Source organism: Pezoporus occidentalis, unplaced genomic scaffold, assembly GCF_034315485.1.
Source record: "Pezoporus occidentalis ecotype Australia unplaced genomic scaffold, CSIRO_AGI_Poc_V1 ctg28, whole genome shotgun sequence".
NCBI classification, from domain to species: Eukaryota; Metazoa; Chordata; class Aves; order Psittaciformes; family Psittacidae; genus Pezoporus; species Pezoporus occidentalis.
The window spans coordinates 4,492,764-4,514,723 of NW_026914718.1; the positions used below are offsets into that span (position 1 = coordinate 4,492,764).

Here is a 21,960-nt window from a genome sequence, read left to right on the forward strand (position 1 = left end):
GGTTGGTGAGGCGCTAGCACAGGGTGCCCAGAGAAGTCGTAAATGCTCCATTCCTGGCAATGTTCAAGGCCAGGTTGGACAGAGCCCTAGGTGACATGGTCTAGTGTGAGGTGTCCCTGCCCATGGCAGGGGGTTGGAACTGGATGAGTTTTAAGGTCCCTCCCAACCCAAACCATTCTCTGATTCTATGATCTCCGAATCACAGGCAAATCATTCGTACGAGGTCTAAGCAAAGCATGAGCAGAAACCCAAGCATGGCCACATGCCACGAGCAGCCCTGATCCCCAGATCTTGCAAGCCATCCCCCAGACTGGATGTGCTCCCTCCAGTACTAAATTTAAAAAGACAACCTTAATCAATCCTGTAATTAAACATTGCTTTAAGCCACTCTGCTGAGCATCGCATCTCACACGCTTGGTACACTGCTCAAGTTCTGACTGATGGGCAGACACCGCTAACAAATTTCTCCCTCCTCTGTTGGCTTTTTGGCAGTCCACAATGGGTCACTCTTAATGCAATTTCATTTTCTTAATTAAATCTTCCCTGAGGTATCACCACTGGGTATTATTTCCCTTTGATTCCTTTATTTAATATTTCAGAACAGAGACAGTCTCACCCTGCTTTCATGGGTTAGAAATCCTCCCTTGATTAACCCACAGAGAAGATGAGGGGATTTTTCTTTTTAAGTGAAAAACATTCGTGTTCGTTAAGCACGCAACACAGACCATGTAACAAGGCTTAGGAGACTAAAGGAAAACGTGAAACACAGCCAAGTTAAGAAGGAAAAGATCAATAAAAATAAAGGATTGTTTCTTGTTATCTTGAATTTTACAGAGCAGTTTGTTTGCAAAAAGGGGAGAAAGGCCCCCAGATCTCACTGCCTTCCGGTGGGAGCAGCACTCTTGTGAGTTTAATAAAAACTGATGTTTATCCTAATGTATGTAGTACCTATAGTCACAGGTCAAGGAAAACAAGAAATCTCAGCTTTCTTTTCCAGAAGTGGATCTCCAATCAGCATGCACTGAAAGTCTTCAAATCAGGAACCCTATAAGCACCCTGATCCCATAAGAGGAAGTCTCCAAACCAGAAGCCTTGAAAATTCCTATATTGGCAGGGAGTCCTATTCCTAGTTTCCTCAGGAAATACCTCAGGACAGATATATTGGCTGGATATGTGACTACCCTTTGTACTTTCCAAAAGGTGCATTACACTACATAGCTTTGTGCTGGTGATTACGAATCTACCATTACTGCTTGCGATGCCTTCCACTGAACATAATGATATGACCAGTGTTAAAGCAAAACTAAACTCTCTGGGAATGGTAAAGCAAAACTAAACTCTCCAGGAAGACAGAGATGAATGATGTTAGCAACATACAGTTCAGGAAAATACTCATACGAACCACCACAGAAATTCTGACCTCTAATTTTAGTCTCCTATAGCTGTCTTCATAGACAACCCTGTAGCAGATATATAGTGGGATTTACATCATTCCGTTCTGTTTTGCTTAAAATAGCATCAATGCTCTCTTGAGAGAGCAATATCCCCCCACAAAAGTCCAGCTTACCTTTAAAATACAGAATGGTTCATCCCAAGCCCCTCTTCCTGCTACAGAGACCAGTTATTCCACTGGCACAAGAGGGCTCAATTCTAGACAGCTTCTAGATACAACAGCAGGAGAAACAGCTTCAAATAACCCGCCAAAAAGGACAGGACTCCTCAGCAGCCTCCAATAGCCATAACCATCCCAGTAAGAAACTTGTGCATGAAAATCCCAAGCCAGACTCATTGAGGACATCTTCATTTTGGAAGAGTTAAATATCATATCCCCTATTAATAAAGCAAAGTCAAAAATATCAGGAACATCGGAAACAATGGTCTTACAAATGGCTAACATCAAACACTTCTGTGAAATGCAGGGTATAGAACTGACCTGCAAATCCTCCAGCCACTGTCTGCACCACAAAAACCTGACAGCCTTACATTGACAAGGTAACAGCAGTTTATGGATATTATTGCAACAGCCATCTTGTAGTAGTAAATATTTGGGAAGGATGTAAAGGAAGACAGTAGTAAACTACTCAAGCAGTCTCTTACCACTGGCTCAATGAGTAGAGAGCAGCATGAAGAGGGTGGCCATACCAATGGCAGAAACTAAGTACTTCAGGCACATCAATTAGCTAGCAAAAGAAGGGACAGAGGGCATGAGAATACATGGAGCAGTATTCAGCAGCTCCATGAAGATAAACAGACAAAAATGAGAAAGTCCTGGGATTCAAATGAAATGGAACAAAGGAGAAAAAGGCCCTCACAGCAAAATTTTAACTTGCAGAAAGCTGATGAGGTGAAGACTGCAATAGAAAAGGATAAAAATGACCAAGTCATAGCGAAAGACTTTTGGCAACAGAGATGGACAGAAAATTGCATTCAACAATAACATGAAAATAGAGCTGATTTTGGTCCAATAAAAGAAAAAAAATAAAAATCAAAGACTAAGTCCATGAGCAAAATATGGGTGGAAGGAGGAGAGAAAAAGGTCACATACAAGACACAGCACTGGGTGCATATGAGATAGCAATAAAACCAGACCACAGAGGATGCATAGAGGCACCACAAGAGATGCAAAGCTGACCATTATGGGGTTGAAGTAGGATGAGAATTAGTTTGGGAGCTGCCACAAAAGGAGTACCCGAAAAATAGGAGTGCACAGTATAATGATATCAAATCAGGAGAGGAAGGGTATGCAGGTACCAAAGATGAAGGCAGGGGAAGATAAAGTGAAGATTCAAGGAAGGATAAAAGCTGAGGAGAGAAATGACAGAGGTTCACAGACTCATAAGTGAAAAAGAGAAGGAAGGATCATTCACTTCCTCCTCCAAGAGAAGGCACTAGTATTCAGGTTCGCATCATACTAAAGGAGATGGCTCATAATGTGATGGGTCGCTCACAATGTTCAAAATGCAAAATGCATTTTGAAATTACAATAGAAGAGTGGATAGGTTCAAAGGAAAACAAGGGAGATTTCATGGAGCAGGTCTCAACTGAAAGGTACTAAATCCACAGAAACACAGTCAGTTAAGAAAGTTCCTGAGCAGAAAATAGTCAGAGCGGGGACAAAGAAACAATACAGAGAAGTGATTTTCTCCCTGACAAAAAGCCATCTCCCTTTGTTTCTTGGGAAGCCCAGACCAAAGTTTTTTACCCTTTACCTCTAGTCACAGTCCACACAGGTGACTACTGCCCAACACTATAAGCCAGCATGGAGTGATATAAGGAGAAACACCTTGCCTTCCTCCCACTGCTCATTCCCAGCCTTTGCTGGGTACTTGCCTGCATTGCCATAAGCCTTCATGAACAGCCGTGTAGACTTCACCTGGGTTAAAACCACACAGCGTAAAACAACTGGCTATTTCTAACCCAGGTCGTTTTCCTGATGCAGCTCTGCATGTATCCTGTCCTGACCCAAGGAAACAACTAACGTGCAGAAAAGAGTGTCTAGGAAAACAGAAGGATGCACTGGGGAAGAAAAGGCTCAAGGAGTGTATTAATGTGCATAAAGAGCTGGTGGGATGGAGTGTGGCAAGACTGAGTGAGGATCTTCTCCATGGTGGCCAGTGACAGGACCAGGGGCAACAGGAACAGACTGAAACACAGAGAATTCCCTTGAACTATAAGGAAAAAAAAAAATGAAACTGAGGCCTGAAGAACACAGGTTATAGAGAAAATTAAATGGCAGATACGACATGACATTTCTACAAGGGGGTTCACATCCCTGCTAGAACAGCATTTAAGGTATGAAGCTTTAGGGTCCATAAATGGAAAGGGGCTAAGCATCCCTGGCAGAGTGTGACAAGGATCTCTGAAAGACTGCCATTTTCATTGCTGTCATTCACAGGCAGCAGGACACCTTAAAGGAAAAGGAAAGAACTTTTCAAAATATAATTGTTTTTCAAATATACTTGCCTATCTACACTCAGCCTATAAAACACTGAGCACAAGGACAGAAGTTTCCTCTATTGTTTCATGCAAAGTTTGACACCTCCAAGTTTTGCTCAGATTAACAGAGTACTCCACAATTAGTTCTGTCTCCACCTAAGTGGATACCTGGATCCAGGGAACCAGTGACACAGCACGCACATTCCGTCCTGCACCCAGAAGAAGTGCAGGGCCAGGAGAAGACCCCCCCATGCAGTCCTGGGTCCAGCTCTGGGGGCAACAGCACAAGAGGGATGTGGAACTGATGGAGCAAGTCCAAAGGAGGCCACGGAGATGCTGCAAGGGCTGGAGCAGCTCTGCTCTGGAGCCAGGCTGAGAGAGCTGGTGAGGGTGGTGAGGTGCTGGCACAGGGTGCCCAGAGCAGCTGTGGCTGCCCCATCCCTGGCAGTGTTCAAGACCAGGCTGGACAGTGCTTGGAGCAACCTGCTCTAGTGGAAGGCGTCCCCTGCCCATATCAGGGGGTTGGAACTGGATTAGCTTTAAGATCTCTTCCAACCCAAACCATTCTATGATTCTCTGAAGACTGGGAGGTATCTGTATACCCAGGATGTCAGGCAAGTGCAAGCAAACAATCACATGAAATTGGTGAACTAAACAGAATGAAAAATAGTCTCAGGATAATAATAAGAAAAGTAAATCCATTAACCTTCTCTTTCTTCATCTTAGGAGATGACAAAGCTCCTATGTTATTGTCGCGCAGCGTGCTCTGAACAAGGAACTGCTCGCAGCTGTCCAACAAATGTGTTGAGCATTCACACTAAGAAAAATGCATTTACACATTCATAGTGCAACAGACTAAGCAGCTGAGGGTGATCTTCAGCACACCAGAGCAACACACAGAGCAAAGGGTGAAGAAACATCTTTTGTAGGAACAAGACAAACTGCCACAAAATGGGAGGAAAAGCTGTTGAAATGGTAAGACTTTAATTCAAGCCACCAGTTTTCTGCTCATTGCCCCACTGTCTCGTTTGACTGCCACAGGAGAAGTGAAGCCAAAATGGGAGAATTCTTTCTTTGATGAGCCAAAAAGGCCAACAGTATCCTGGCCTGTGTCAGCAACAGTGTGGCCAGCAGGGCCAGGGCAGTGATTGTCCCCCTGCACTGGGCACTGGTGAGGCTGCACCCTGAATCCTGTGCTCATTTCTGGGCCTCTCACCACGAGAGAGACATTGAGGTGCTGGAGAGGGGCCAGAGAAGGGCAACGGAGCTGCTGCAGGGCCTGGAGCACAAGTGTGATGGGGAATGGCTGAGGGACCTGGGGGGGTTTAGTCTGGAGAAGAGAAGGCTCAGGGGACCTTATCGCTCTCTACAACTGCCTGACAGGAGGATGGAGCCAGGAGGGGGCTGCTCTCTGCTCCCAAGGAACAAGGGATGGGACAAGAGAAAACAGCCTCAAGCTGCACCAGGGAAATTTAGACTGGATATTGAGAAAAACGTCACCAAAAGAGTTGCCAAACATTGGAACAGGCTGCCCAGGGCAGTGGTGGAGTCACCATCCCTTGAGGTATTTAAAAGATGCATAGATGTGGCACTTGGTGACATGATTTACCGGTAGACTCACCATTGTTGGTTAACAGTTGGACTCAATGATCTTAAAGGTCTTTTCCAACCTAAACAATTCTATGACTCTATGAAGACCACTTCTGACCAACCTGCTGCAGAGACTTTGCCTTTGCTGTGTCCTAAGACAGCCCAGATGTGTCAAAGCACAGGCCTTTTGGCAACCAAGAATAAGGTGGTCTCAATGCCACCAAAAACAGGACCTATGCTTGGTTTGCATCACTCTTAGGTTTGAAGCCCAAACATCCTACAGGCTTGCTACTGAGAAAAGAGACATACTATGGCTATAATATAGCTATAGCCTTCCAATGGCTATAAAAAATACGTGTTTGTGAGGTGGAGCAAAGGAGAGATAATGAATAGAAAAAAATTGCTCCCAGCAGTGTCCAGAGGAGAAATAAAGGAGAACCTTGCTAAAATAACATTAGTATCGAAACTGGAAAAATTGACTTAAAAAAGGGAGTGGGGACCCTGTTCAAGGTGATCTTGTCAAGCCAAAAAGCAAATGTGTATGTCTGGGGCACTCCTTCTCTGACGTGCTTCTGTTTTCCAAGTGTCACAAAACTGGAAGCTGAAAAATCTGTGTGGTCGGTCCCACACAAATACACAGTCAATCTTCACACTGTTATTTTAAGACCTCATGAGCCAAATGCATCCCTAGTGCAAGATCAGGGTCTTAAATGAACTTGATGTAGCAATGAAATCGGCCTTGAGTTTCCACAAAGTAAATACAACAGTACAACAGTATAAAGATGATGTGAACAGGAGACACCAGACAGCTTTGAAGAAACAGCTCCATGAAGCAGAGTAGGTCAAGTCTCATTTTCTGCACTGTGGGAAATGGATGCATTTTGAAGTTTTCCTTACAGCTGAAGCATAACAACAAGCACCACCTCACCACACCTCCATCTCTGATCTCTCCCAACTGGATCTGATCATTAAACAAGGCTGCAGGGCTCCAGGTCCTCTGAACGGCTGCCAGCTGCAGTACAAAACACATTCTCATGAGGAACGTTTTGATTCTGTTTAAAACAGCACTTTCTGACAGAAAACCATTCCACTAGCAAATCTTCATGCAGTGCCACTTCTTAGTATGCTTCCCCTCCTCCCACACATGCATGCACCAGAGCTACACTGAGAAGATACTTATGCTGCATGTTTGCAATGCATTGGATTTGCTCCTGCCAGGTCACCTGTCTCTTGGAGCAAGAGATTTCGAGGAAAGGAGTCATCAAAACGAGGATGATTCAGTGTCTGCACATAAATGACAGGTATTCCCCAAAATATATGCAAGGAAAAAAATACAGGTGTGGGTTTTTGTTTAAGAGGCTTGGTAGCCTCAGGGTGGCTCACATGGCAACAAGCTCTTTACTTAAGCAGCCAGCTACTTAAAAATGAACGTAACTATACTACCACGCAATCTCAATCAACAACTGAACAAGGCCATGTGATCTGCAGGGGTCTCTAGCTTTCAGTAAATAATTCACCAGTGCCACGTAGATCTGGGTGGGAACGGTGTCTCCAGCTCTTCCCTGTGAGTCAGCATGCGGCAGGGATGCCAAAGCAGCTCCAAGCTCCTGAACCACCCCTGAAGTGGGTCTGCCAAGCCAAGCCCAGCAGGACAGCACTGCAGGGACACAAAGTGTGCACAGCAAGAGGAAGAACATCGCATTTGGTTAGTGGTTTCTAGCAACCATAGACTGGTTTGGGTTTGGAGGGATCTTAAAGCTTCCACTAGACCATGTTGCTTCAAGCCCCATCCAGCCTGGCCTTGAATGCTGTCAGGTACAGGCATCCACAAGGAAGCTTGCTCCACACCAATCCTCTCTGGCCTAAAATGGGACCTTTTTCTCCTCCAAAGCAATTACATAAAAATGATTCCTTATTAGCCAGAAGACCTGCTGCCTTCAGCAGATGCAGAATTTGCCAACTGACTTAAGCACAAAACAGCATTAGAGGGAGTTAACTTTTGATTCATTTATCATGAACTGCAATGTTAACTATGCTCCTCTAATGAGAGATCCTCAACTGCATCAAGCCCAGCCGAGACCTTCGGCTGCAAAGTCACCCTCCTGCCCTAATCACCTATCAGACCACAAACACAGGATGAAGGGAAGTGGTTATGGAAAGACAAGGGGGTTGGCTGAGTGGTGCAGCTAGAAAGCATTGTTCAGTGATCTCTCACCTACATCTTCGCACTCTTACATGTAGAGGTGAGCTCAGCAACATCCTAAGCTCTGATCCTGGGCCCTCTGAGGTTTGAAGAACAGGTTACCACACATGATCTGTTGCTTATCAAAGCTCTGTCTGAATTATATTGGTAACCTATTACACGGGAATTTGTATCTGAAAGCTTTCATACTCACTATTAGCTGCCAGGATTCAACTCCGAAAACTACTGCATAAAACAAGCCAAACATGCAGATTCCCATTGGACACATCAGGGAGGCAAAAATGAAAACAGTCCAGAAGCCTAAGATTCAACATAGATGGTTTTGGTCAGATCAAAAGATTGGGACTTGCACAGAATTTAGGCATTAAAGTTAAAAACTGTACTCACTGCTACTGAGCCCTGCTTTCAGCATATCAGGATTCAGGGACTTAAGAGTTCTGCTCCTGTGCATCCCATAAACACCAGGCTTGACAACCCACTTGCTCTACATGTGAAATACCTGAACCAGCCCTTGGCAAAGGAACCCAGAAACTCCCCCTCTACCCATTAAATCAGAGTTATGCTCATGTTTGCTCTCTGGCTCAATGAATCTTCAAATCATCTATGTAGAGCATAACAACTTTGGCCAGATGGGTATAAATCATGTCCCATACTCACACACACTTAGAGGAACTCCCTGCATGTTCGGGCACATTCCTGGAAAGTCACAGATCTAGGTCTGATCTAAATCAGGTGCAAGAGAAACGATAACACCCCTTCCTGGAGAGGGCAGCTCCTCCCTGAGCAACAGGCCCTACCCAACACACCGGTTTTGGAGTACCTGCTTCTGAGGCCCTGCCTCCCTTCAGTTACTGTTCAACCAGCTTTGCACCTCACCCAGGGCACAAGCATGCTGAGGTGGCAGAGAAGCATCAAGCTACCTGTACCTGCATTACACTGGAAGTAAAACCCCTGGGGAGCACAGAGCAAGGACCCTACTGCTGCCTCCACATGAACCAGTCACATGCAGCCAACTCAAGATAATCTATTACACCTCTCTTTTTGGTGCATTGCTGACAAAACATGGCTATAGTGTCCTGGATATAAGCCAGTAAGCTCACAGTCTGCCATGTAGACTTAGCAGCTTAGATCTTAATTTGCTTAAGGCCCTCTTATCACTTTTCATTTCAGCATGTGGGTGTCCCCTCCCATGGTCCCACAGGGATTATCTGGATTAGCAATACTGCATTTATAGCCATTTTGGTGCAGGTAGCTAAAAGGAGATGAACTGGGTTTTCCAGTGGGTTATTAGAATGCCATCAAGTAGATTGATCTCCTGCCCATCTCTCAGAGCTGTTATGAGGAGGTCACAAGTCAGCCAAACACATTATTCACCATAACCCTTCCGGAGCTACTAAATGACAGTATTAAATCAGCTGACTTCTCAAATATCCTATTCCTGCATGTTCCCCTTGCTGAACTGGCCTGACAGCCCAGCCCACAGCATCCCTGAGCCTGCTACCACCACTTACCTATCAGCTTTCCTAAGGTGTGCTGTCCTTCTGAAGTCAGTGGGACTCCCTAAGCAAGTAGCATCACACATGCACACACACAGCTGGCAGAATTAGGTTGGGAAAAATAGGTCAAAACAGGCATATATTTAACGTGGAGTCCAAATCTCAGAATTGTATTTTACCAACAAGCAATTCATACACACATGCACAAAATACACATTTGATAACCATGAGGAAGTCATTCTGATATGAGCTATGCAATCAAGGTATTTTTTACAGAAGCTCTGCCAGAAACATTTCTATTCCCACTCCCAGCAGAGGTGTGAAGAAACCACCTCAGGCTCACAAGGCAATATTCATCCTTTTTCTGTAATCAAGCAACTTCCACCTGTACAATGTTTTGGGAGATTGTTTCTTACTCCACTCCAACTAGAGCCTGAGACGTTTTTGGGTTTTGTCTTTAAAGATGGAGAGGGTGCAGGGTTGAGACATCCCTGTAGGGAGCACGGCATGGGCCACTAACCTCTTTCCAAGCTTCAAAAAGCCACCTTTGCAGGCAGGTCCAGGCAGACACACAAGGAAAGGAGAGAGGGCACAAGGGCTGTCTTCCCCTTTCTAGAAGCTCTGCAGAAATTTCCCTGGGCTTGTGATGATCTTCCAAGTTGGACAAGACATGGCTGACTCCTAGAATAAGTTATACCATGTGGCTTTATCAAGGAAATCAAGAAGCTGATCCTTAGATCTGGGTTCTAGAAGATGCTGCCTGCTTCTACCCTTCTCGTAGGATCCACTTCTAGCCAAACCTCAGCAGCTCAGCTGCCAAGTTGAACGCACAGAAGCACCCAGAACACTTTACCACACCTTTGCTACAGATTTGCTGCATTTCCTGCAGGATGTTTGCTTGTTATTTTGCTCCTACTCCTTCCCAGCAACAATAAAATCTAACACTAGGTCTGTAAATCACCCTAAGAGCTTTAGGGTAAGCAAGTACCCTCTTCACACCTACTCCTGCTTTATGCAGTTGAGTGCAAAAGACGCATATTTAAGAATTCATATGCTTAAAATTAGGTGATACACATTTTTAATTAGAATTGCCTTAATACAATTGCTCAAATACAGACACTAAGGTTTTAGCCTACAACATGCGATTGGCTACAGAGAATTAGTCCGAAGTTATTAATCCATGTTTTAATTCCCTGAGACATAATACCGCATGGCCTAGGAACAGCTATCTGTGCAGCAAAGTGCACTGGAAAGAACACCAGTACTTTGCAATCACCCTGTTCTTGGAGTGGGAAGGCTGAGGGGGGAGAGGAGACTATCAAAGAGAACACAGACTCACGTGCAGAAAGGGAGAGCCTTTGAAAGCCTGCAGTGACAGTTCTGAGGAGCATGAAAGAGTAATACACAGTCAAATTTCAAGAGCAGGTAATGGTTCTACACCAGCATGCAGTTTCTTGGCCAACGTAAGAAATTCCGCCTCTGGCCAGGCTGGAAATTTTACTCTTTAATGGGAGCTTTCCTCATTAAAAAAAAATGGGTAATTTTCTTTCACAAAGCAAAATCCTTAAGGAACATTAAGTGGAAAAAGAAGGTAAATTAGGTAGCCTAACTCTCATAAGCCACCCTAGTGATGGATCTTGGAAAGGAGTTCCACCACAGGAGACCAGGTACATCAATACTGGAATCCCCAGTTTTCCAGCCCAAGAAGAAGAGGAGAAAATATAGTTCAGCTCATTAGCCCTTAATACCTGGTGTGGGTAGTAACTCCTATGGCTGATTCTGCTTTAGCCTGCTGCTAAGGTAATGAGAAAGAAATGTCAGTGCTTCCCGCTGGCACAGCAAACAGCAGCTTCCCTATGACACTGCTCTGTAACAAAATATACCATAGAAAAGGTGACAGAAGGCCACATGCACTGCCCTTCATCAGGCAAAGTTCCCAACAACTTTAGGAGGAGCATTGTTCATCTTTAGACCAAAAGATTTGCCTTAATAATGCTTCATCTCAGCATCGGGTCTCTACTATGACTCAGGGTACTTATGGACTATTTCTGAATCATGGCATTGACCTTACATTGACTACCATTTGAGAGCATGGTGCAGTCAAATTAAGCAACTTAAAAGTTTGTGAAAATACCTCTCTTCTAATCTCTATGCATCTTCCACAGGCCTGTAAACAAGACAGAAGGCAACCTAATGGCTAATGGGCCTTTCACAAATCTTGAACAGCATCATCTTGGAAACATGTGTTCTGACTTCAAGATTAAACATTTCATCCACTTTCCTCCTCTTTTCATGTTAAGCATGTAGCAACTAAACCTTGCTATTTAAATCAAAATGCTGCTTCAAGAGAGTAAATCTGCTGTTGTGTTTCTCCAGGCAACCACGCAGTTGCACGCAAAAGTGCCACGTCAAACAAAAAGTATAAAGTATGGATATTTTCATATTGAAAATCCTCAGGCATCTCCCATAGCTGCTCTTTTTTTTATGTATCTCTGAAGACAAATAACCCAACACCTGATGAAAGTTCTGCATTAGAATGTGAATTTGAAGTTTAAATTTTCCTGAGGCTGCATTAAGATGTAGGCACAAGACAGCATCTCCTACTTTAGCAACACAATCAGTCTTGATGGAGCCCAGATTTTAAAGGAAAGCACCCAGCTGCCTAAAGACCACCTTGGGACATCAGATGATCCCATCCAGCCCACTATTTGGTCAAGCATCTGTAAGCATGCCCACAGATGCCCAGGCAGGTAGCCTCACACGTTTGTCTCCAGCTGGAAGGAGGACTGCAGTTCAAATGGTTCAGGAAGTGCCTTCCAACAGGAATTCAGCTCACAAACAAAGCTGGATTATCCCTAGCTTCATTGCTTCTTACCTAGCTTAGTAAAGTCTGTACAACATACAACGTACGTTCTGCCAGAGAGACAGACTTGGGCAGGATCATTTGTTTCAGGGATGCAGAGGAGTCACAGGAACACTTAAGATCCAGAGAACAGCTCCTTGACCCATCTGCTCCATTACAACCATCACTCAGGCATTTCACCAGCGTGCAGTGAACAACTTGTTTGACCATCTCATCAAGCATCCCCCCTCTCTCACTCCCTCTTCCCCTTGGGAAAAGTTCCTGCTCCACCTCTTCTGCTTCCACCTGTTTGGGAGGGGTATCCATCAGACTTCCCCTCTGCAAAAAGCATCCTATGGGTAGCACAACGCCAGATCTTCCCAAGCTTGCAGGATGTCATCCTAAATTTCAAATGGTTATGTGTGAAAGCACTTAACTGGCACCAGAAGAACAGCAGCGCTCCTCCTTTCTCTAAAACAATCGGCCTGCTGAACAACACATTTCAGGACCTGAGAAACCTGATTTGGTAATTGAAGGTGCACATGGCACACATTTTCCTATGGTATGGAAAAATTAATTATACCACATGACAGATTTTAATCCTGGTGTTCAAGAGCTCATTAACAAAGCTACTTTAAAGGGTGCTAATAGAAACAAATGCCTTTAACATCACAGACTTCCCAGATGACTCCAGCCGTGGAGATGGATGACAAATCACTCAGTCATCTTTGAATTCCATATTGACTACACCGAAGCAATTACCCATTTATTTTTAGAGCATGTTCCATTTTAAACACAAGTGATTCAGTCCAAGAGACATTCTATACTGCATCATTATCTCATGGGTTAACAACTCTCAAATTTAAATGGATTTTCATTCTGGGACAAATTCTTGCCTTTTTTTTTTTTTTCCTTCCTTTTTACTCTAGACATTGGTTGGGGATTTTAATTCAGGCTTCAAATCAAACAAACGCTGGTGCTCTAAAAGCATCTGTAGAGAAATACAAAAATATCTGGTAAGTGTGAAAGAGGGAGCCTGTTTTGCTACATGCATGAAATGAAACCCCAGCGAAGGTCTCAATAACAGCCTTCCCGACTGCTGTGCACACGCGCTCTCCCACAGACCTTCTGCTCTGCAGCAAGGGAACGCTGCCGGTGCTGCCGCGTCCTCAGGGAACTCTGGAATACAGCAATGCATGGTGCTGATCGTTTACTTCAGTATTTCAAACAACAGCACCAGGGTTTCCCCCTTTTTTAAGGTCTAAAAGGAACAGCTTGCCACATTGTTGCCCCCCAGCCCCCAAACCATCTCAAGGTTTATCTGCATTGTAGGCAGCGTTGTGGACGAAAGGATGAGGAGCTGGGATCAAGTTTAGGCTGCTCCTAACTCATGGAAAAGGAGGGTGTGACAATGAAAGGGAGAGTTGGGGAAGGATAGTCCTGAGGAGCTGAGCTTTCTGCTGCTGATGCGACCAGGGAGAGGATGAACAACAAGAGCTGCAACAGGTACTGCAGCAGGGGAACCCCACTTCAGGCTCAGCTGCTGCCCTGCTTCAACTCAACTCCTCCTTCTCTCCAAACCAAACGCAGGCTGTGGGGGGCAGCCAGTCCCTTGCCCCCAGCAGTCTGCTGCCCATGACAACAGCCTATTTGGTCTGTAGCTTGGACCAGTCTTACTGGTCCTTATTCTGGTGAACCCACAAACATCTGAGATGAGGACACCATCTTGCCAAGGGACAGTCCCAGCACCTCCTAAGGAGCCCTGCCTAGAGAAGCTAAGCCTCCTACTTCAGAGCTGACAATGGGTACCCTAGCCATGGCATAGCTGATCAAAAAAGTCCAGGACTGACTCACGAGTCCATTATACAGCTGCCTTGCCACCATTCATTAACTGTAACGAAAACGACCCTGGGCTCCCTACATCAAAGAACCTTGCCATGTCTTCTGAATTAATCCTAAGCATCTCGCTGGCCTCAAATCTCAGCTGAAAACATCAACTAGAGTAGGTGGCATCTCAGCGTGCCCTTTGCTACTGGCTGTACTTTTATTTTTCCCCATGTTGTATGTCCCTCACCCTCCTGAGATTAATCAGTAGAAACCAAAATATGGCTGTGTTTTAGGGCAAATGCATAAGATCCAGCCTGGTTAGACTTTATTAGAATTAACGTTCACAATAATTTAACACCAACAGAAATATGTTTCTAAGGAATTAAACCAGCCCCTGCAGTGTTTGCCACTCAGCCACTGCAGAATCACAACAGCACACGAACTGTTACAAGAGAAATGGGCAAAAAAAAGCCTTAAACAGAAGCAAAACTGACTCATCTCCTTATTGCCAAAACCCAGAAGGCCGCTGAACGTAAACAAACAACAGACATCCTGACAAAAAAGGGGCGTCACAATTCCTTGCCATGCTGATAGGCAGATACACAAAGTGGTATGAGCAGGACCATCCTTCAGCTACTACTGAAAGCCAATCCCAGGGAAACAGCCAATACTACAGTGACACTCCCGGTAGCGCAGGTGTCACCTGAGGCAGGGGAGCATCTGAGGTGCTGGTGACCCCCAGTGCAATGATGGTTCCTAGCTTGTATGTGGTGGAAGGCTGTGACAGCAGAAGGTATGATCCATTCATAGAAGCCACACACATATTTGGATACCCGATGAAACTACTGTGGACAGTATTCAAAGGCATGCTTTGGCTTAGGCTGGCAAGCATTTCTTCCACAGAACAGGAGGGAGAACAAGCCAGAGCACTTGTATAATGCTCAAGCTCTCCTCCCTGTCTATAGTGGCCCACACAAAGACTACAGTCTAAGCATGCTGAAGCCAGACTTTTAGGTACCCCTAAGTTTGGAGGAAACCAAGTAAGACTTAGGACTAGAGACACACAGAAAGAACCAAAGGAAAGTCATTGTAAAGACAACTTATGTTCTCTGGCAAAGTTCATCATGACAAACTATGATACTTTGGAGTAATAGCTTTTTTTTCATTACTAAAAGACCTTCTGTTTGAGCTCTGCAACACACTTAACTGGTGGGGGAATGGGGAGGTTGTCTAGCAGGGGTTTTTAAAGTAGCAGTTTCAGAGTTGAAACCACAGGGGCAACCTTAATGCCTGTATCCATGAAACAGATCTCCAGCAGCTTTAAACAACTAGGTAACCTAAGCTTTTTGTCAGAACAGTTCCTGGCTCACCATCAACTATTCAACACCATCACTCTCACAACCTGAATCCTGCATACACACACACAGTGCCACAACCGTATCTTCTGCAGTACTTCAGAAAGCAGCTAAGCTAAATTCCACTCGTGCTGTTTATCCAAGCAATTGCATTGTTTGTAAGACCACCATTCAAAATGAGGCCAGGAGAAGGATTTAGCAGTACTTTGAAAGAACATTACTTAGTGTCAGACACAGCACGTGCAAAACACGAAGTTTTCCACGGGGATTCTCTCACAATAGAAAAGAATACTAGATCATGTGCCACATATGTGAAACACAAAGCCACAGAAAGACACACTTTAGTAACAAGCCTTAGCCAGTTACTTATTGGAAAACAATAAATACTGCATTGTTTATTAGAATGCATTTAAAATGCGAAGCATATGGATTTTGAATCAATTCTTCGGGATGTTCTGAGTACGTGTACACAGTTTGCTTTCAAATAAATCACAGCCACATTCAGATATTGATAGTTCCTGATAAAGTCACTGAATGCATCAGTTCCTGCTCTGGTTTCAAACGAGTAAGCTGATAAGAAAGAGCTGGTTGATACTAAAAGAGTTAGGAGTCCAAAGCTTAGGTCACATTAAGTCAGAAACACATCAGCATACATATCACACGAGTGATGCGATGTGCCATCCACTACCGACCCACAGGCTAATCACTCCTCACAAACACTGGCCATCTGACCAACCACTCTTTGTTCTGAACTCACTCCCTGCTCAGCCTCCTGAAACAAACCAGTAAATAGACCCACCATTCCCTCCTTAAGGACAGATACTCTTCCTCCCACCCATACTAACCGACACTGCTTTGACAGGATGAGTGTTGCGTGTTGACTAAGCGTGCACTGGTTTTTACATCTACTTCTGGATCCAGCATGAAAATCAACATTGCACCTGTGTTGTCCAAATGGATGTGTGCTTGAGAGACAGACAGAAGCAGAGAGAGCAGCCAGGATACACACCGTACTCCACTCTTCCATCAAACACACATACTACACAGAGAAATGATAATCCCTTCTTAGTGGAAAATCCAAATTTCAAAATGAATCCCCAGGCTAAAATGAATTACTGTAATAACTGCAATCCTCATACAAGTACTAATCAGAATGGCACAGCTGACCACCTGCTATGTGGCACCACAGCAGCAGCACCCTGCCCCTCACTGCTGCTGCATTCAGACAGGGCTAGGTGCCCCCCAAAACGAGACGGTGGTGCTGGTACATAGAGGGACAGGAGCACAGCCTGAGCGACTGTTGTACGGTTTCACTACGCACTTCTGCTGAGTGCAGCATAACAGGAAAAAAAATAGAAAGGGCACTACTGCAGCTCCCCACAGAACAGCAGGATGCAAGAAACCTAAACCCAGGCCAAGTAATTTCTTCTGCAACTACAGAGGAACACACGGGAAACAGCGCAAGAGACGACAAAATGAATTGTATGTGCCTGTGTCGGTACAAACCCATTATCCACGCAGGCTGCAAAATGAGAAAAGCAGCATTTGACAATGCTACAGGCTGGGGCAGTGTTCTTAGCGTACTTATAATAAGTTATTTTATATAATTGCTAACAAAAAAAATACGCAGTTACATAATAACACCAGGTAATAACCAAAAATGTGAAGTCACAAGATTGGCTTACAGCAACAGAGCGGGGGGTTGGGGGGGAAGGCAGCCTGTGCTTTAAATTTTGCTGCATTGTCAAGGAGCCAAGAACCAAATCTGGGGGGTTCTTGTTTTACAGGGAAAAGCTGCAACCACCGAAAATCCAGCGCGGGACTCTTCCTCACCACTGCCTGCGCGCATCCACATCCCCAAATGATGTCAATCCCCGCCGGCACGTCGCTCATCATAATTCTACACTATCTCCTCGCTAGTGAAATTCAGGCCGACAGCTAAGCCCGTAACTCACCAGGGCCCATATGCTCCTGGGGAGCCCCCCCTCCCCTACTGTCCCCGGCCCCCCGCGGCAGCGCTCCCGGACACGCAGGGGGTCCCATGCCCGCACGGACCGGCCGGCTCCGAGGCACAAAGGCGGGCACGGATGACAGCGCACACCGCGACCCGCCACCGCATCTCGCTGCCCGCCCCGGGAAGGGCCTTTCCCGGCGGCGAGGCCGCTGACAGACCCATCCCGCCTCGCACTTCTCCGCTGGGAGGCAACGTCAACCCCTCCCCACCACCACCAGCACCACCACCACCATCCCCCCGGCGTCCTCACCACCCTCACCCGGGTCCGGGCGGCAGCAGCCCCTCGTACCTGGACAATGCCGGCCTGGGCACAGCTCATGCTCCCGCGGCGAGGCAGGTCTCACATCCCACACGTGCGGCTCAGGGCTCGCCGCCTGTCAGCCGACAGTGAAGGAGGAAAGGGGGAAGGAGGGAGAGAGGACGAGGTGCCGGCGTGTCAGCCGCCACCGAGCCGCACCATAGTCCAGCACCGGCTGCTACGCCCGCAACGCCGCCGCGCTCCCTCCTCCTCCGCCCCGCCAGCCTCCTCCCACCCCGCCGCCTGTCGCTGAGGTACCGGCCGCCCGGAGCCACCCACACTCCGCGGCGGGCGCCCGGCAGCGCCGCCCGGCCCGGCCCGCCCCTCAGCGCGCCGCCTCACGGCCGGCCCCGGCCCCGGCCTCCCGCCCGGCACGGAACAGCGGTGACCCAGGCCGCGACCCCGCCGGCTGCCCCGGGCACTAAGCCCATGGCTTAGCGCGGGCCGAGGCGCGACGCTGCCCGCCTGGGGCCGCCCCACGGCGCTCCCCTGCGCTCGGACACCGCAGTACGCGGGTCGCCCCAGTGCAGAATTAACCCACCTTCCTCTCTGCCTGTTTCCCCACACACCGAGACAGGCGGTGCTCCAGCAGCTGTACCCCCGGGAAACACACACCCTTCTCCACCCTCTTCTCTGCGGCCAGGTCTGGGCTCCTCAGTAGGAGAAAGACGAGGAGCTACTGGAGAGGGTCCAGCAGAGGCCATAAGGGTGATGGGGGTCTGGAGCATCTCTCTGTTGAGGAGAGACCGCAGGAGCTCGGCCTGTTTAAGTCTAGAGAAGACTGAGAGGGGATCTCATTAATGCCAATCAATATCTCAAAGGTGGGTGTCAGGAGGATGGTGCCAGACTCTCCTGGTGCACAGTGACAGGATGAAGAGCAACGGCCATAAACTATACCACAAGCGGTGCCGCCTTGACGTGAGGAAGAGCTTTAAGTTGGGGGTAGCAGAGCACTGAACAGGCTGCCCAGGAGGGTTGTGGAGTCTCCCTCTCTAGAGGCATTCAAAACCCACCTGGAGGTGTTCTTGCATGACCTGCTCTGGGTGGCCCTGCCTTGGCAGGGGGCTGGCCTGAATGATGTCCAGAGGTCCCTTCCAACCCAAACCATTCTGCAACCCGCAGCCTCTCCTCCCCTGTATCTCTTCTGCACAGGGCATCATGAACTGCAGCCCCAGACAAAGAAAACCACAGTACCACAGCTGGGAAGTGAACAAGTGTCAAAATGCAGCTCAGGATATGGGCAGTGATGCTGTACACCCGTTTCTCCCATAGGTCTTGCATTTGTCCTATCCCTGGGCAAATCTGCTCACCAAAACCAGCCCTGGGTGCTGCTGGGGCTGCAGGGAACACCAGCTTCCACCAGCAATGTGCTATCTCTGCACCCACTTGCAGAAAGGGATGAAGAAGTTCTTCACATCAGCTGGAAGAGGGAAGAGACCGAACAATGCTCCAGAGGTCTGCCAGAGGCTTTTCGATAATAATCCCTTACTTTTAAGCCATTGTTTTGGAGTGGATTCCCCTCCATGCTACTAAATACATCTATATTTCAAGAGGCTCCCGGATCTCAAATTGTATCCTGGAGCAGAGACACATTGATAAAACCCCCACAAATACGCCCAGTAACACACCACTGACTTTGTTTCTAGAAGCATCTTTTTGTCCTCCTCTCAAAAATTTCTTTGGAACTAAAGATTTACTGTGGCTGGTACTAGTGCAAGAAATACCTTTTAGTCTCATTTCTACTCAACACTCAAATATTTTCAGAGACATTGTGGCCACTAATTTTCACTCAATCATCGCATTTCCTTTCTTGAGAAGGTGAAATGGGAGAAATTAGAACCTGTTATCAGCAGAAACCTAAAAAGGAAAATCAAGTGGAATTCGGGAAGAAGCATGGTTTGGTATTTTATTACATTAGTGAAAGAAGAAATCCATCTACAATTTGCCCAGAATTGCCCATACACAAGACCAGTGGGCAGGCATGTTCCCTGTGCATTCAGAGTGGGAAGAAAGATGGGGGACCCATTACACCAGCTCTTCCCCAGGAGAAAAGCAGACCAGAAAACACAGTAGTCCACAAAGGCCACACAAACCAACATGTACCTTAGGACATGTATGTGTGCAAACACACTCTTCTGCATGTGTTTGATGAATTTAGTTCACGTTTGAGTTGATGTCCTCACCCAGTGAAGCCATCCACTGACTGCAGATTACAGTAGACCATGCTACCAGATACCTACAGGAGGCCTCCAGCCAGAAATTTGCCTCCTTATTTTAAAGCTGTGTATCAATGCTTACACCAAAACTGCTCATGGGAGGCATGTGCTTTTGCCCTCACACTTCCAGTGTCTAAATAAAAAGGAACAAAAATAAAGCCAACAGAGACAGAGGAATGGAAAGGTGAAATAGTTTGCCCAAAGGTCACACAGCAAGTTGCTGGAAGAGAGCAATGAACTGACCCAAGCCTCCTCATTCTTGATTCATTGCCCTGCTCCAAGCTTTTCCCTAACTCCTGGTGCTTGTGGGTTACTGTATTACTGGTGTAATTCTACGTCATGTCTTAATCTCAGACATGTGTCTTATCTTCACATGGATGCATACATTGATTCTAAAGACACTGAGTTAGCTAAATAGGAAAAAATTGACAAATGCACATGCTCTAAAAAATCCAACCCCCAGTCTAAATCTAAAGCTTGATTCCGAATAGTAGGAGCAGCTTAACATTATGGGTGCACAAGGAGGAGCCCCAAACCCCCATCTCAGGACCACAAGACTTCAAGCACCAAGACCTTGCCATGCTTTGTGGACTGGGGCAGAAGAACCCCAGCACACAGTTTAAGCACTGGACATGTGCTTTCCTCTTCACTAGCTACCACCCCTGCTTTCCTTTCAATCTGAAAACATCCTGAGTCCCCTACAGGAGAGGGAAGTTAAAAATTATCCCCTGCTGGAATGTGAGTGAAACTAGGAAGATCAAAATTAGGATCAAGAGGCAAAAACGCGTACCCACCTCCAGCAGAAGTACATTCAAACACTGAGCAGAGGATGAATGTGGCAACTGATTCAGAAAATAAACCAAGCTTTGAAGAGGACATTTTGCCCTCCAGTTCCTCAGAAGGAGGAAATTACATACATTGGAAATCAAGTGGTTTCCATTGTAACCCTGCAGTTTCCTCAAAAAGAGGGGAGTTGCATAATGCATCAGGAGCTTTAAAATTAGACTAAACTTTGGCAGTTCATATGCTTATCTATATTACAAACAAACCTCTGAATTTTATATGCCTACCTATTACATATTATACACTCCCCAACCTCCCACAGACTAAGCAAACTGACAAATTCTTATGCCCCACAGGCCTGTCAACATCTTCTGGTATCTTTTTAACCATAAGCTAAGGAATACTCATGCCACAGGACACATCTACAGACAGCATCAGCTGAAGAGTTTTCGGGCAGCCAGCAACCAAGATGCATGTCTGTTTTGCACAGGGAATTTTGTGGAATTTTGTGAGTTAGAGAGTAGTCCTGAAAAAGCAGGAAATGGGAGCAAGAGCAAATTGGCTTGGGGAGGGTGGAAAAAGCAAGTTGAAGCAACTTTCCCTACCAAATATTTGAGGGACATAAGCCTACACTCTTGAGATTCCATTGTATTTCCAAAAATCTGTCATTCTGGTGGCTTCTTCATGCCTGATATAGATCAGAGGAACTTCTACTTAGTACAGTATAGTATTTTGAATAGCTTGTAGTGATTTTAAAAAGGCTTCGCTCAACTAAGTAAAAAGGTGGCAAATTTTAGTTATTCTTAACAAATACCAGGTACACCTTCATCTAGAAACCTAGATATGGTGGTTGTCACGTTACAGCCAATAAAAAACCCAAAACACTGGTGTCCTCTGCAAGCTTCTTGAGTTGAGCTGACCTGGGAGATGATGGAAGGGCTGAGTAAGGCTCTCAGAGTTTACTCATATCTTGCATTTGTAGGAGGCCGGTGCAATCAGATGAAGCTTCTCCCAAAAGCGCTTTTCTCAAAGAAGAAATGGTCACCCCCAAATCCTTTACTAAACATGCTCCTGCCTTAAAGCTGTATAAAACCTATGAGTAACATCAAGCTGCCTAAGCTTTATATTGCCCTTTTAATCTGTCCAACATAGGAGCGCAGCCCTCATCCTGCCACTGGCCACTGTATAAGTAAGACTGGATAACTGATAAATGGAATCCACTACTGTGCCAGAACTGGCAGGAGACACTACATTGTGAGGGCCATTTCAGAGTTCAGATGTACATTTGGGCATATCATAAGTTTCTGTGCTGGATTCATCTCCAGCAGAGCTAGATGTCATGGAAGTACCTCTCTTCCCCAAAACATAGTATTCACTAAATTCTACCAATAAGCACAGTT

General features: G+C 46.1%; 1 protein-coding gene across 9 annotated transcripts in view; it reads right to left on the reverse strand.

The window, feature by feature from the left end:
• HECW1 (HECT, C2 and WW domain containing E3 ubiquitin protein ligase 1) overlaps positions 1–17,866 on the reverse strand; it is a 253,865-nt gene extending 235,999 nt beyond the window's left edge. For 5 of the 9 annotated variants that reach the window (XM_062625357.1, XM_062625353.1, XM_062625355.1 and 2 more), the window contains exon 1: positions 17,553–17,858. In XM_062625357.1, coding sequence (XP_062481341.1) covers positions 17,553–17,582 — 30 coding nt within the window. In that variant the 5' untranslated portion in view covers positions 17,583–17,858. Of the gene's footprint in view, positions 1–17,552 lie in introns of all 9 variants that reach the window. The other 4 variants (XR_009966068.1, XM_062625356.1, XM_062625358.1 and 1 more) reach the window with 4 other exon arrangements.
• Positions 17,867–21,960: the final 4,094 nt, after the last annotated feature.